The sequence below is a fragment of the Coloeus monedula genome (genome assembly GCF_965178545.1).
Source record: "Coloeus monedula genome assembly, chromosome: 26".
NCBI lineage: Eukaryota > Metazoa > Chordata > Aves > Passeriformes > Corvidae > Coloeus > Coloeus monedula.
In genome coordinates this window covers 6,423,050-6,435,873 of record NC_138806.1, presented here as the reverse complement: position 1 = coordinate 6,435,873, position 12,824 = coordinate 6,423,050, and the positions used below count along the sequence as shown (strand labels likewise).

Genomic DNA, 12,824 nt, shown 5'->3' with positions numbered 1-12,824 from the left:
ATCCAGTGCTGCTCCCTCCTCTCTGTCAGTGCTTACTGGGTGCAGTGGGTGGGTGCAAAGAGGAAGAGTCTATCTCCTGCAAGATAAACTAAGAGGAAACTGAAAGCAGGTTTTATTTGTTCCCCTACTCACTTCCATCCTGGAGTGATGGTGATCAGAAGTGGCTGAGTTGAAAAAAAGTTTCTGCATCCTGTGTCAGTCTGTAGTGAGCTCCGTTGTTGGGAGGTTTGGTAAATACTGAAGGAATAGTCAATTCCCCTCTTGCAAGGAAGAATTCTTTGCTTTGAGATTAACTCCGCTTTTTTCTTGAATATCTCATTGTGAGATTGTTTTGCTGGTGCTGCCCAAGTGGGGAAGCTTTGGGACACTGGGACAACTGTAGTGGTGCTTGTTTAGATCAAGTTGAGAGCAGCACAATCAGGAAATGCCTTTGTTGGTGCCATTCGCCTTACGGTATGAGCTGGAAGGTTTTAACATCCTGGAGAATCATTCCATAAATTCTGCCTTCAGTAACCCTCCTAAACAATGAAAACACATCCCAAATAAGTCCTGTCCTGACACGGTGTTGTGTTAGTGCTGCTCACCACAGCTCAGAGCTACTGTCCTCACCCTGGCAATAATTTCATGTAGTTTCTGTATTACGGAATATTGATTTACTGTGGAGCATAAAAATGTGCCATGCTCAGCAGAAGGGCCTCTCCAATTGTTATGCTCCAGGAACACTGCTGCTCAGGAATGTGAAATAAATTTTCCCTTTTAACAATGGATCCTGATTTGCATAGTCTCTATTCTTGTTCCCCCAGGGACTGTGGCACTAATGGGCTGCAGTGAGCGCTCCCCCACTTGGACACCAAACTGCTCTACTTGCACGCATACAAAGGGCTTTGCTGTGGAACAAGTGTAATAACTTTTCAAACAGTTTACTCCATGCCGTAATTGTCTCCTCTCTGTTGTGCTCTCAGTTTAGTTTGAAGAACATAGAATGCTGAACACCCCCTTCCTTCTCTTTGATGTTTTAACTGCATTATTTTCAGGGAAACTTGTTTTCCAGCAATCCAGAAAGTCACATCATCCCATGCTGCCAAGTGTGAGGTGATCTCATGGTGCTGAAGGGAGACCAGGAGCTGGGAAGTGGCTGCTTTGCTCTTCTGGTGCTTTGCTTTGGCAGCAAGCAGAGCTTTAGGATGGAGTTGCAGTATTCAAGATAATGGCTTGTGGTTGTTGCTGGTTGTGCTCATGATGTGTTAGTGGAGATGTCAAACCCCTGTCGTCACTTACTGTATCCTCTTAGTGAACAGGAGTTGCTGGTCCTCAGCTCTTGAGTTTGCCAGAAGAAAGTTATAAATCTCTTGGTGAGATCCTGCATTTAATGTGAAGAGGAGAAAAAACGAAGAGCGGAATTTCCACTGACTTGTGCTTCTGCCACTTTCTGCTTTCTTGTGGAAGAATTTTAACTCCTGATGAAAACTGAGTCTAAGAAGGGTAATGATTCTCCTGTGCAACCCAGGCCTACTGGGAAGCTGCTGTAAGCAAAATTATAACCTTGATAAAGACCCTTACTCAGCAAAAAGAAGGATATGCTCCTGGAAGATGTTTGTTGTAAACTGGAACAATTGTATTTTAGGCATTTTGAGGGAAAAGTAGGCATTCTTGGTTCATAGTTTGTAATGTTGAGAATGGCATCTTAATCTGAGCATTAAGGGAAAAAGTCACAATGAACTGAATGCAATTGGAGCAAACTTTGGTGCCTGGTGTAGTGTCACCTTCTCATTCCTGGATTTAGCTGCAAGGGAGTAAGAAACTGTCTTAAATGTCTGGAGTGATGGTGATCAGGCAGAATCTGCACCGGGGCGGTTCGAGCTGCTCTGCTCTGCCTGCCTCAGTGCCCGTGAGCATGTGGAGAGCTCTGCTGAAAAACGGGTCCAATAAATTCTCTTAAAACACAGTATTCTTCAGCTGACTGCTCTGCTGTGCCTCTGGAGAGTTGGTTTTCCTGGTGTAACAGGCAGCTTGTGGTGACCACACTCTTGTGATGGCACACTCTTCTGATCCCACCTCCTGTCCCCCACCTTGCTCCCTCGCCTTCCCCTTCTCTCCCCACACCTTTGTCCATGGGTGCTAAACAGGGTTCAGACATGGCCCAAAGTACTTGTGTTGGCGTAGCCGAAAGAATAAAATCCGAATTTTTGGCTGTTGTCACAGAACAATTGTCGCTGCTAAGGGCTCAAGAGCAGCTAGAGCTGGGAATGGCTGTTTTTCAGACAGTCAGCTGAATAAATGCTTGGGGCAGTGCATAAATGTCATGGTGTAAAGATCTGGGGCACTTGGATTTGAAATAGCACAAAAGTACTTCTGAGACACCATTCTGCCATTTCCAGGCTTTGGTGGGAGCTGCCGCGTGTTCCTCTCGAGGTTTGTGTGTTTCCACTGGGATTGTGGATGGGCTGAGAAGGGCCAGCACGGATGGGGAGTGACTCAGCATCCCAGTGAGTCACCCTGGGTGCGCCACGCAGGATCCAGACCCCGAGGCCCCGGGGATGAGATGCTGTGTCACTGCACACCAGCCTCGTGTGGCACCTGGGGCTGTGCAGTTTCACCTTCACAGAATTGTGGAATCCTCTCAGTTAGAAAAGACCTCTAAGACCGTTTAGTCCAGCCTTGGGCAGTGCTCTGGAACTGCTCTGATACGGGACCTTAACTCCATTCCTGCAGCACAGCCAGGCCCCAAGCGTGGCACAGGGAGCGAGGACTGATGTCACAGTTTCTGCAGGTGCTGGGGGTGGTGATTCACAGCCAGCAGTGTTGCTCTGAGCTAAAAACAGGAGGTAAATAAAATGATGTTTTCTTGTTTACGGGTGAGAAACCGGGTACAGCTTGTGTGCTCCGTGTGTCTGTGTGTGTCTGCATAGAATTTGCTGGGTTGTTCCCTGCCCACTTACTGGGATTCCTCTAAGTGGCATATACTATTTTTCGAAATACTCTGTTTAAGGGAAATCATGGAATAGATGATAATTAGAATTAAATAGAACAGTGGAATGGTTTGGGTTGGAAATGATCTCAAAGATCATCCAGCTCCAACCCCCTGCCATGGGAAGGAACACCTTCTGCTATGCCAGGTTGCTCAGAGCCCCATCCAGCATGGTCTTGAGGGTAGTTCAAGGAAGAAGGGTAATTTAGTAGGATGGCTTGGTTTAGTTCCTTTTCTGAGGACACTTTGTGAAAGCACTTGCATGCCAGACATTTAAGTCTTGTGAAGTTAAGCCTGACCTTGAGGTGTGGAGATGATGATGTTCAACAACATAAATAATCCTCTGACTTTTTACTCAGGGGAAACTTTCTCAGAGTGGATTCCAGTGTATTTTCATTATGCAGCTTCTGAAGTAGTTAAACTTGTGAGTCACAGGACAGTGTGTGAGTGGTAGGATGAGTTGAAGGTGGTTTTGTAGCTTCAGGTTTTTCGGTGCCATGAGCAGGTTGGGGGGTCTCTGTCCCCCCACCTTAGCAGTTGTTTCGCTTCGGTATTTTTCATTTCCCTCTTTTGTTTCCCCATCTGTAGGTCTGTTTGAGGATTGAGTTTTGTACTCATCCAAGGGTTTCCTTGGATCCTTAGGCTGCATTTGCCTTGCACTAGGAAAGGATTTGGGGATATTCTGGGGAGAGAAACTGCCAGGAGAGTGGCCTGGGGGCAAAGCTTTGGCTGCAACAGTGAGAGGGGAGAGTGGGGAGAACACAGTGAATGAACTCCAGTTTGGAGCATTCCCTCGGGATGAGGGGCTGTTGGGACATGTTAGGCCGTGGGCTGGACACTCCTTCTGCAGCTGGGGTAGTGGAAGTTTGGATTCTGCTGAGTTGCCACAGGCTGTGATTTCTGGTTGTGCTGTGATTCCTGTGCAGGAGTTCAGGCATCTTTGAACAGCTGCCTTGGGCCACCTTTTTTTTTTTATTTTATTTTTTTTCTAATAGAAATGAACTAAAGATGCCAAACCAACCCTTGAATACCCTGATCCGGGTGGTTGCTGGGGGGGGTGGCATGGTTTCGATGTCTCTCCCTCAGCAAAAGGGGGGCAACTGGGATGAGCTGTGTTGGAATGCAGATCATGCTGGTCCCTGGGCTGCTGGCCTCTGTCTTGGGCAGGAGCTTGGCTTAGCCCTTCTTGTGCTTTAGGATTTGTGCTCCCAAGTTTTTCCCTGAGCAGTGGGGGTTTTTCAGTGGAAATAAGTCTTCACTCCCAGGCTCTGGAGGTCCTGGGTTTGTGTGAATATGGGAATGAATGAGCTGAGGGGAGGTTGGAAGGAGATTCAGCAGAGTGCCGAGCACATGCTGGGAATAGAAGAGCCCTTCAAAGCTGATGGTTCTGTCCAGGGGTGGGGGTGGGTGTTCAGCTGAACAAATTGTTCACTTTGGCTTCTTTGCAGGCAGAAATGTTACAATCAGCTAATGAGATTGTTCTCGAGCCTTGTGGGGTTTTCTCTTCTTCCCTCGGAGTCGTCATGAGAGTGGGTTTGGCAGAGCTTTAACTCTTGCTCCACACACTGATCTGGTTTTGCATCGATCCAAAATAATAATAATTAAAAAAGGATAAAAGCTTGGTGAGCTGAAGAATGAATGCGATTAATATATGGAGCAAAGTGGAAAATAGCAGCTGAATGGGGTTCAAATCTCTTTCTTTAGTGAGGCACACTTAAAGATTACAAGAGCAATTTTAAAAATTGCGTTTGTGTATTGCTCGAGGATAATGCTTAGAATTGTCTGTGTGAGCAGGGCACATGGGTGTGTCACAGTCACAGAATTCCAGGATGGCTTGGGTGGGAAGGGACCTTAAGGCTCATCCATTCCCCCCCCCCCCCCCCCAGCTGTGGTCACCTGGCAGGCATCTCCTGACTCCCAGTGCTGCAGCCTCACCCAGTGGGCAGATACTGGCTGTCTTATTGAGGAAAGGTCCCATCCTGTGCCTCGGGGGCTCTGTCCTGATGCCACGGTGAGGGTGCTCCAGGGAAGGGGCTGACACCTTCCCAGTTTGCCTCTGGAAGGTGAGGGAGGCTGAGCTGTGTGTTTTTGGGGGGAAGGTCTCAAACCCCTTTGAACCACTCTTTGGTGATTTTTTCTGTCCAAAGCTGTGTAGGAAAGAGGGGAGTAAATACAGCATGACCTCTGCATTGGAAGGTGACTGCCTTCCAGGGGACAGCAAAGCCCCTGGGAATATTCCAGTACAGGGTAGAGGAGGGAAACCATATGGAAAATGCCTGGAAAGCTGGAGCTTATTGCCTCACGTTGTGGCATTAATCTGCGAGTGTCCGAGGCTCTCGGAGCTGCCGGGTGCCCCGGCTGTGCCGCCTCCTGGCATCCCTGCCAAAGGCATTCTCTGGTTCCCAGCGAATCCCTCCCATGGCTGTTCCAGCTCTCAGTCTGCTTGGCTGCCTGCAGAGTTTCTCAGTGTTTCTGCGTTGTGTTTCTCTCTCTTCTGACATCGACTGTTTCTTCCAGTGTGACCTTTTATTTCCTCATTTAACATCAAGATGGTTTGGGTTTGCTCAGGTGCTTGGAGTGGCAGAAACAATCTCCCTCCAGACCCCGGTGGCCGTTTCTCGTTCATTCTGCTGACTCCTAGAAGTGGTTCTGATGATGTAGTTCCCCTTCAGCCTGTAACTTTCCAGTCTGAAATAAGTTCTAGCTCCACGGCAGCTCCATGTCATTGCCAGGGTGGTTTAGCAGCAGCTGGTGGATCTGCTCTGCTCACTTTGCAGCTGGGCCTTTAGTAGGGCAGTCTCCTGGTGAAAAATAAGTCTGCTGATCTCTAATTCCCTCAGTTTGTTGGGGCTGTCTCTGTCTGGTTGGAATTCAGCTGCATGGACTCAGCAGAAAGCAGCATGGACTGGTGGGCGGATAGGCTGACTGAGGGTCTGGAAGCTGAGGTTGAGATTGGATATTGGGAAGAAATCCTTCCTTAAGAGGGTGGTCAGGCCCTGGCACAGGGTCCCCAGAGCAGCTGTGGCTGCCTCATCCCTGGAGGTGTCCAAGGCCAGGTGGGACGGGGCTTGGAGGCAGCCTGGACTTGTGGAAAGTGTCCCTGCCGTGGCAGGGCGTTGGAGCTAAGTGACCCCTATGCCAGGGCCTAACCACCCTCACAGGAAGGGATGTCTTCCCAGTATCCAGTCTAACCCTTCCCTCTATCAGTTTGAAGCCATTTCCCCTTGTCGTGTCACTCCGTGGCCTTGTACAAAGTCCCTCTCCATCTTCCCTGTAGACTCTGTTCAGGTTTAGAAAGAAAGGAGTGGGTTTCCCTCTCCCCCAGAGCAAGTGGAGGTTTCGGATTCCCAGTGGTCACTGCAGGACATCACACTCTATGTTGTGCACGGTTGCTCCTTTCTAATGCTAGATGAGAAAAGAATAATTTCCACAAAATGCTTATGGAGACATTAAAGCTGAGGAATATCCATAGGTCCTTATCCCGCAGCTGATCCCCATGAGGGGAACATCCATCCCAGGATGTTGCTGGCAGCACCTCGCAGGGAAGGGTGGGACCAACTGGGAAAGGCTCAGTTCTAAATATAGAGACACACTACGCTCGGTGCTGTTTTGGAAAGTGTGGCTGAGCCATCATTCTGTTCTTCCCCTCCTCCACTGCTGCCGCAGGGTGTCAGAGGATGAAGTGTACATTACTGTGTTTCGCTTTCTTGGGTTATTTTTGGTTCAAATCCAGTGGGTTTTTCTGGGGTAGGATGTGTCCTGATTTTAAGGTGAGGAGCAGGTCTGCTGCTGCTTGTGCTGCCATGTCACTTAGGAAACCAAATGGATTTAAAACTATTTTTTTCATACTTAATCTCAATTTCTGTGTAATCTGAGCAAAAGAATGGGTTGTATTTAACAGCACAGGCCAGTGTTCCAGCAGGCAGAGGTGCTTTGTAATGTTGGGAGAAGCAAACCAGGGAATTGGCACTTGGGATGTGCTCTCAGCAGCATTTGATTCTAAAAACTTATTTCTAAAAATAATTCCCAGCGCTCTGTGGATCCCCAAAGAGCAAACTGCCAAATTCAGGCTTTACACAGGGAGGTTTTTCCAGAGAGAAGGGCTTGAACTCCTAAAGGTGTTTGGGAAAAGGTCTTGGAGCAGGTTGGGAGGGCAGAAGGCAGCGTTGCCTGTTCTGTGGGAATGTGGCCTCATCCACAGTGGCTCTGCAGGGCCGCCGCCCGTGCAGCCGAAGGTCCAGCAGGAATATGGATGACGTGTCTTGTTCTAAGTGCATGGGTTTCACTTGCAGTTTGAAGCAACCAACTCCTCCTTTTCAGGGTATTTCTATTAGTTGATTTGAAACTCGTAATAACCCTGGGACTTTTTTGTATTTATTTCATTTTTAGGCAAGTGCATTTGCTAGCAGTTATGCCTAAATCAGGGCAGAGGCCCAGGAGGTGCAGATTTTTCAAAGAACTTGATGATTTCTGCTCCTTCCCATCTCTGCAGCTGGGGCTGCCTCAGTACAAAACCTCATTTACCACGTGCTGCTTCTGCTGTAGTGGCTGGTTTCAGCTCTGAAATGGGTTAATCTCAGCAGAAGACTTTCTGGTTTGATTTTGGAGGAAACATCTGGACGTTGCTGTGGCTCTCCTGCCCCACATGCTCTGGCTGGTTCAAAATTGCTACACAGAAGGAGGGGGAGATGGGCAAAGGGAATTATTTGGTGATTAATTTCTTAATTGCTAAGCATCCATATGTGGCAAAGGCTTTGTGCAGCAACACTGGATTTGTCAGCACTTTCTGCTGATGCTTTGTTTCCACACCATGTCGGGGCTTTCTTCCTTTCCGGGCAACCTTAATATCTATCCACAGGAATCAGGATGCTTAGGATATATTTTCGTGATATTGTGGCTTTTAATGTGGAGAGTGGAGCTGTGGATTTATCCCTTCCTTACCATCTTTGTGTTCCTTTCTGCTCTGGAGTGCAGCAGTAGGGATTGAGGGTGTTTTGATGACAGTTGATGTTATTTTCTGGCTTCTTTATTTGCTGGGTCCATCCATCAGATGCAGAAATCAGGTCTGCATTGCTGTTGCCTGCTCTGTGCTGTGCAGGACCTCATTGCAGGGGAGCAGCTTGTGCAAGGTTGGCCCTGTTGGTCCTCTCCAAGCAGTGGTTTTACTTCCAAACCCCAGCAGGGGTGGTTGTGAAACTTGTCCCTGAGTTTTAATTGTGGCCACATGGTATGAGCTGCTGTTCAGGTGGATTTGGGGACTGATGACAGACTTTTTTTAAAGATTTCAGTCACTGGAATGTGACTAAAGATGTTGGAATATTGCTCTGCAGAGACATGGTCCTTGCAGCACGTCTGTAATTCCTTGGTAATTATTAACAGTGAGATGGTATCAGTTCTGCCATCCAGGATGGAGCTTTTGATCTGTCTGTCAGTTCTCCTTGGATTTTTGTGGCCTGTGTAATTAAAATCACACTCAAAATAATCCCCCTTCCCCTCTGTGTTGTTGCAGGAGGCGAAGGGCAGAGTGGAGATGGGCAGCAGACCGTGCCGCCATCGTCAGCCGCTGGAACTGGCTCCAAGCCCACGTCTCGGACCTGGAATACCGAATCCGGCAGCAAACGGACATTTACAAGCAGATTAGAGCCAATAAGGTGAGGAGCAGGATGCCTTTGGGTGCCTGTGGTTCTGCTTTGCCTCCTAATGGCTCTCTCTGACACCAGAGAGTGCGGATGCAAAGTCTGATGCTTTTTCCCCCCTGCCTCTCTCCCAAAACAGATTGCAAAGCTGTGACTAATTGTAATGCAATTTGGCATGGGCTGTGTGTAGTTCCTGTCCCTGGTTCAATACAATAACGTGAAGGGAGCAATACCTTACTCTAGAGTCAGTCTTTGGTGCTGAGCAGAGCTGGTGCTGTTGCATGTGTGACGCTGTTCCCCATCGCTTAAACCTTTCTCTTTTTATTTGATTTTTTTTTTAAGCCTTCTGATTCTTTCTTTTTGGGAGTAGCCGAAGATGGGGATAAGAATAATTGAGACTTAGTGAGAAAGGGAGTGGCCTGTGGAGGAAGTTAGTTCAGAGGCTATCACCCAGCACAGGCTTAAAATTGAGTCTGTTTCGTGAAAAAGATCATTTCTTGGTGCTGACCTTTCTCTGTGGAAGGAATTATTTTTTTAGAGTTGCTCTCAGATGGTGGGAGAATGGGGGACAGCAGAGGAGGGATGAGGAAGGGATTGTTATGGAGACTTGTTCAGGCATGCACATCTAAATGTCAGGCCTTGGAGGGAGGAATGTCTGGAGTTTGTGGCAAGAAGGTTCCTGGTATTGCATCGACTGAGAGATCCTCAGGAATTCAGTCTGGCAAACGCCTTTCCCAAGATGTGTGTTGCTCTGGGGGTGGTGGGGAGAAGCTTCCAGGGGGTAGAAAGCAGGGGAGGGAGACTGGACTTGGATGCAGCTGTGTAGAAAAACAGGCTTAATTGAGTGAGTGAGGGCTCTAAATGAGGAGGTGGAAGAGCACGGCTTGTGAGCAGAATCCATTACTGAGATTAGGGCAGAAGGCTTCTGGGAAGTGGGCAAATGATCCTTCAGAAAGGATCATCTTCCTTCTGTCTTAAAGCTGATGGTGAAGCATGGTTTTAAGTACAAAATACAAAATAGCTGAACATTTATATGCTAAAAGTTAAGTAATGGAAGAAACGAGAAAACTCCTGTAGTGATGTGGAAGGTTCAGGGCTTTCACCAGGTGATGACAACTTGATAGGCTCATGAAATGGCCCGAAAATGGTTACAAGCATCCCCTGTGTTTTTATCTAAGGCTGCAGCCTCCAGGTCTGAAAGGAGGTTCTGGCCAACAGGATCATCCTCTTTGATTTTTTCAAACCAAAACTCAACTGTGATAACCCAATACATGAATTTAAGATAAAACATACTGCTTAGGGTGCAGGGGGGATTCAAATCTTGAGTGTTTTGGGTAGTGGCTGTTCTGCCTGAAGAAGAAAAAAACAGAACCACAAGTATCCCATAGCCCATCTCTGAAGGGACTTGCTGGAGATTATTCCTGCACCCAGCTGTCGTTATCTTGATGTCATTGAGCTCTGGGGTGGTTGTAAAACAGATTCTGTTTGCACCAATGAAAAACTACAGAGAGTCTTAAAAGGGCTTGGAACAAGAATAGGGGACTAAAGAAACAACCCTGTGTTTTAATAACACTCAAGCTTGTTGGAATGGATTTGGCTTCAAACTGTACAAGGAAAACAGTTAAAGAATTTGGAAAAACCTTGTTTTTTCTATCAACATAACTTAACTCTAGCTTATTTGGCCATAAGGAGGTTAAAATGTAGTGCTGCAGGAATTCAGAGTTCTACAAGTTCTAAAGTTCAAAGAAATTCTATTTCATTCTTTTTTAGGTTAATTACCTTTATATGTCAGAGTTTACATCCCAGTGTACCCTTCAAGAAAGACACATTGCTGTGTCAGATCAAAGCAAGGGAAGGACCAGGCAGTCAAAAATAACCCTGTGTTTTGAGGATAAACTGCTGCCTGGGTGTCTCAGCAGGAATTGTGCTCTCGGCACATTCGGGATCGGCTCAGTCGGAGCCTGGTGAGATGTCACCAAATCAGGGAGCGTGTGCTCGGAGCTGATTGTAAAATACCCTGTTTCAGGCGTTTAAAAATAGCAGGCTGTTGTGCCTTTGGATTGGAAGAGTGTGTACAGTAAATGTAAGGCTCTGGATGTCCATGAAGGTCATCAGGTGGTTTTGTTTCATTTCACAATTGTGCATCCTGGGGCATGGAGCAGCTCCCTTCATCCCCTGCCTTTATCCAGAAGCAGAAGTCCTTGGTGGCAGCTTCTGTTCCTGATGCCCAGCTTTCCCCACCTGCTCCTCTCGCTGAGCATACAAGAAGCCCGGGTGCTTTCAGGGGTGTCAAAGGAAGCAGTATCCTTGTTCCCAATTTTGGATTCAGTCCCAGTCTCTGCATTTTCTGGAGCTGACCAAGCTCTTTGCTGCACCATGGCCAAGGATGTTTCTAGAAGCAGTGCTGAAAGGTGATGGGCTGCTTCTGGAGAGGATCTTTCAAGAGTAGAGGAAAATCCCAGCAGTATTGGAGTTTAGACTTCCAGCCCCTCTCATCCACTAAACATCCTTCTGGGATGCCAGAAAACTCTAGAAAACCAACATCATGTATGTTTCAGACACCAGCTGCTTCCTCACTGCTGGCCAGAGGCCACCTGCGGTTGGATTTAGTTTATGAACGGTTTTTAAACAGTGTCCCAGAACTGCCACCATCTTTCTGGAAAGCCGTGGATGTGTTGAACAGGCAGTTGTGTGAAGGCAGATAATCATCCTTCGAATCCCAGAATCCCAGGCTGGTTTGGGTTGGAAGGGACCCGGTTGCAGCCCCCTGCCATGGAACTACAGGTGACTTCCACTGTGTCCCATGGCACCGGTCACATGGGATTTGACTTGGTGGACTTTGAGGGAAGCCTTGTAGCCCTGTCCTCTCTCCAGATAACGTGGCCAGGTTCCCCTCCAGGCTCACTTTGCTGTGACACACTGTGCAACCTCCAGAATTGTTTTCAGACGACTGATCTGCCTGTTTTGATCTGAGCAGCCCCTTCATGGTTCCTTGTTTGACCAAATGCAACTCGTGGGGCTTGTCTTTGTCCTGGACTGTGTTCGTGGTCTGTAGGTTCCACCAACTCCCTAATCCCTTGCACATTTTGCCCTGCTTTGTTATAATACAGCTCAGAATATGCATAATGACAATGATTTTATTTCACTTTGTGTTGTTCCGAGAGCAGAGCAGTCCTGCCTTTAGATAAAGCTTCACTCAGAGTAAAACAGAAGCAGGACAGCATATGTTAAACCTGATAAAACAGTGCTCAGCCACTGTGCTTTGTCCTGCTAAGTTTATAGCAATGTCTTTCTTTCCTTATTGAATTTTTGTAAGTACCACTTCTTCGGGGAGGGGAGGGGGAAAGTCTGCTCTGAGTAACAAGTTTGACTGTAGGTTTTTTGGCACCCACTCAAAACTGTTTGCTTGGCTGTGATGGCCAGTTCCACTTTGTACGATGAAAGCAGTCGCTTCCTGCTCTGTGCTTCAGCAGAATGCTCCCTTTGGCTTGGCTGGCATGTGTGTCCCTGGAGCTGCTGGTGGGGAGGAGGGGAAGGGTGGCAAGCGGGACAAGCAGTGGTTCAGCAGCTTTGCCCAAGAGGGAGCTAAAAGTCTCCTGTTAATGGGCTGGAGGCATGTGAGCTGGCTCCAGCCACTGTCCTTCCCTCTCTGAGTTAGCTGAGATGTCAGGAAAACCCAGGCAGCAGCCGAGGATTGGGTTTGACATCACATCTGGAAGCCATAGTGGGAGTTCAAGGCCTGCTGTGCAGCCTCGGGGTTTGGGGGGATGATGGGTGTGCATCATCCCTGTGGAGACCGAAGGATCTGCAGTTAATTCCTGTTCCCTTCCCTCTCTTCCAGGGGCTGATAGTTCTCGGTGAAGCATCACCCCCTGATCCTGCGGTAGATGATTCGTCCCGTCCCGTTAGAGCTGAAGTGAAGCTGGAGCCTGGGGCAGAGCGGCTGGTAAGTGCCAGCAGTGGGACTGACTGCTCCAGGTGCTTCATCTGCAGTGCTTCCTTCCCCAGTTTTGGGGAGGGAAGGGTCATCCCTTAAGCTGTGGGGCAGAGGGATGCTCAAACCATGGGACTGGCCTCCTGGGGTGGCTCTTCCCTGTGACTCCAGGTGGGAATCACTGATCTTGGTCTGTAGCTCACCCCCTCTTGCCTTATTTTGGGGTTAGTAAACAACAGGATTTAAACACCTTTTAGAACAGAGTTCCTGGGGGCACCTTTGTAAT

At 48.0% G+C, this 12,824-nt stretch overlaps 1 protein-coding gene across 2 annotated transcripts in view; it reads left to right on the top strand.

Annotated features, from left to right (window-relative positions):
* KANSL1 (KAT8 regulatory NSL complex subunit 1) overlaps window positions 1-12,824 on the top strand; it is an 81,079-nt gene that overhangs the window by 50,564 nt on the left and 17,691 nt on the right. For both annotated transcript variants that reach the window (XM_082297307.1, XM_082297306.1), the window contains exons 3-4: window positions 8,478-8,619; window positions 12,446-12,550. In XM_082297307.1, the coding sequence (XP_082153433.1) occupies window positions 8,478-8,619; window positions 12,446-12,550 (247 nt within the window). The remainder of the gene's footprint in view (window positions 1-8,477; window positions 8,620-12,445; window positions 12,551-12,824) is intronic.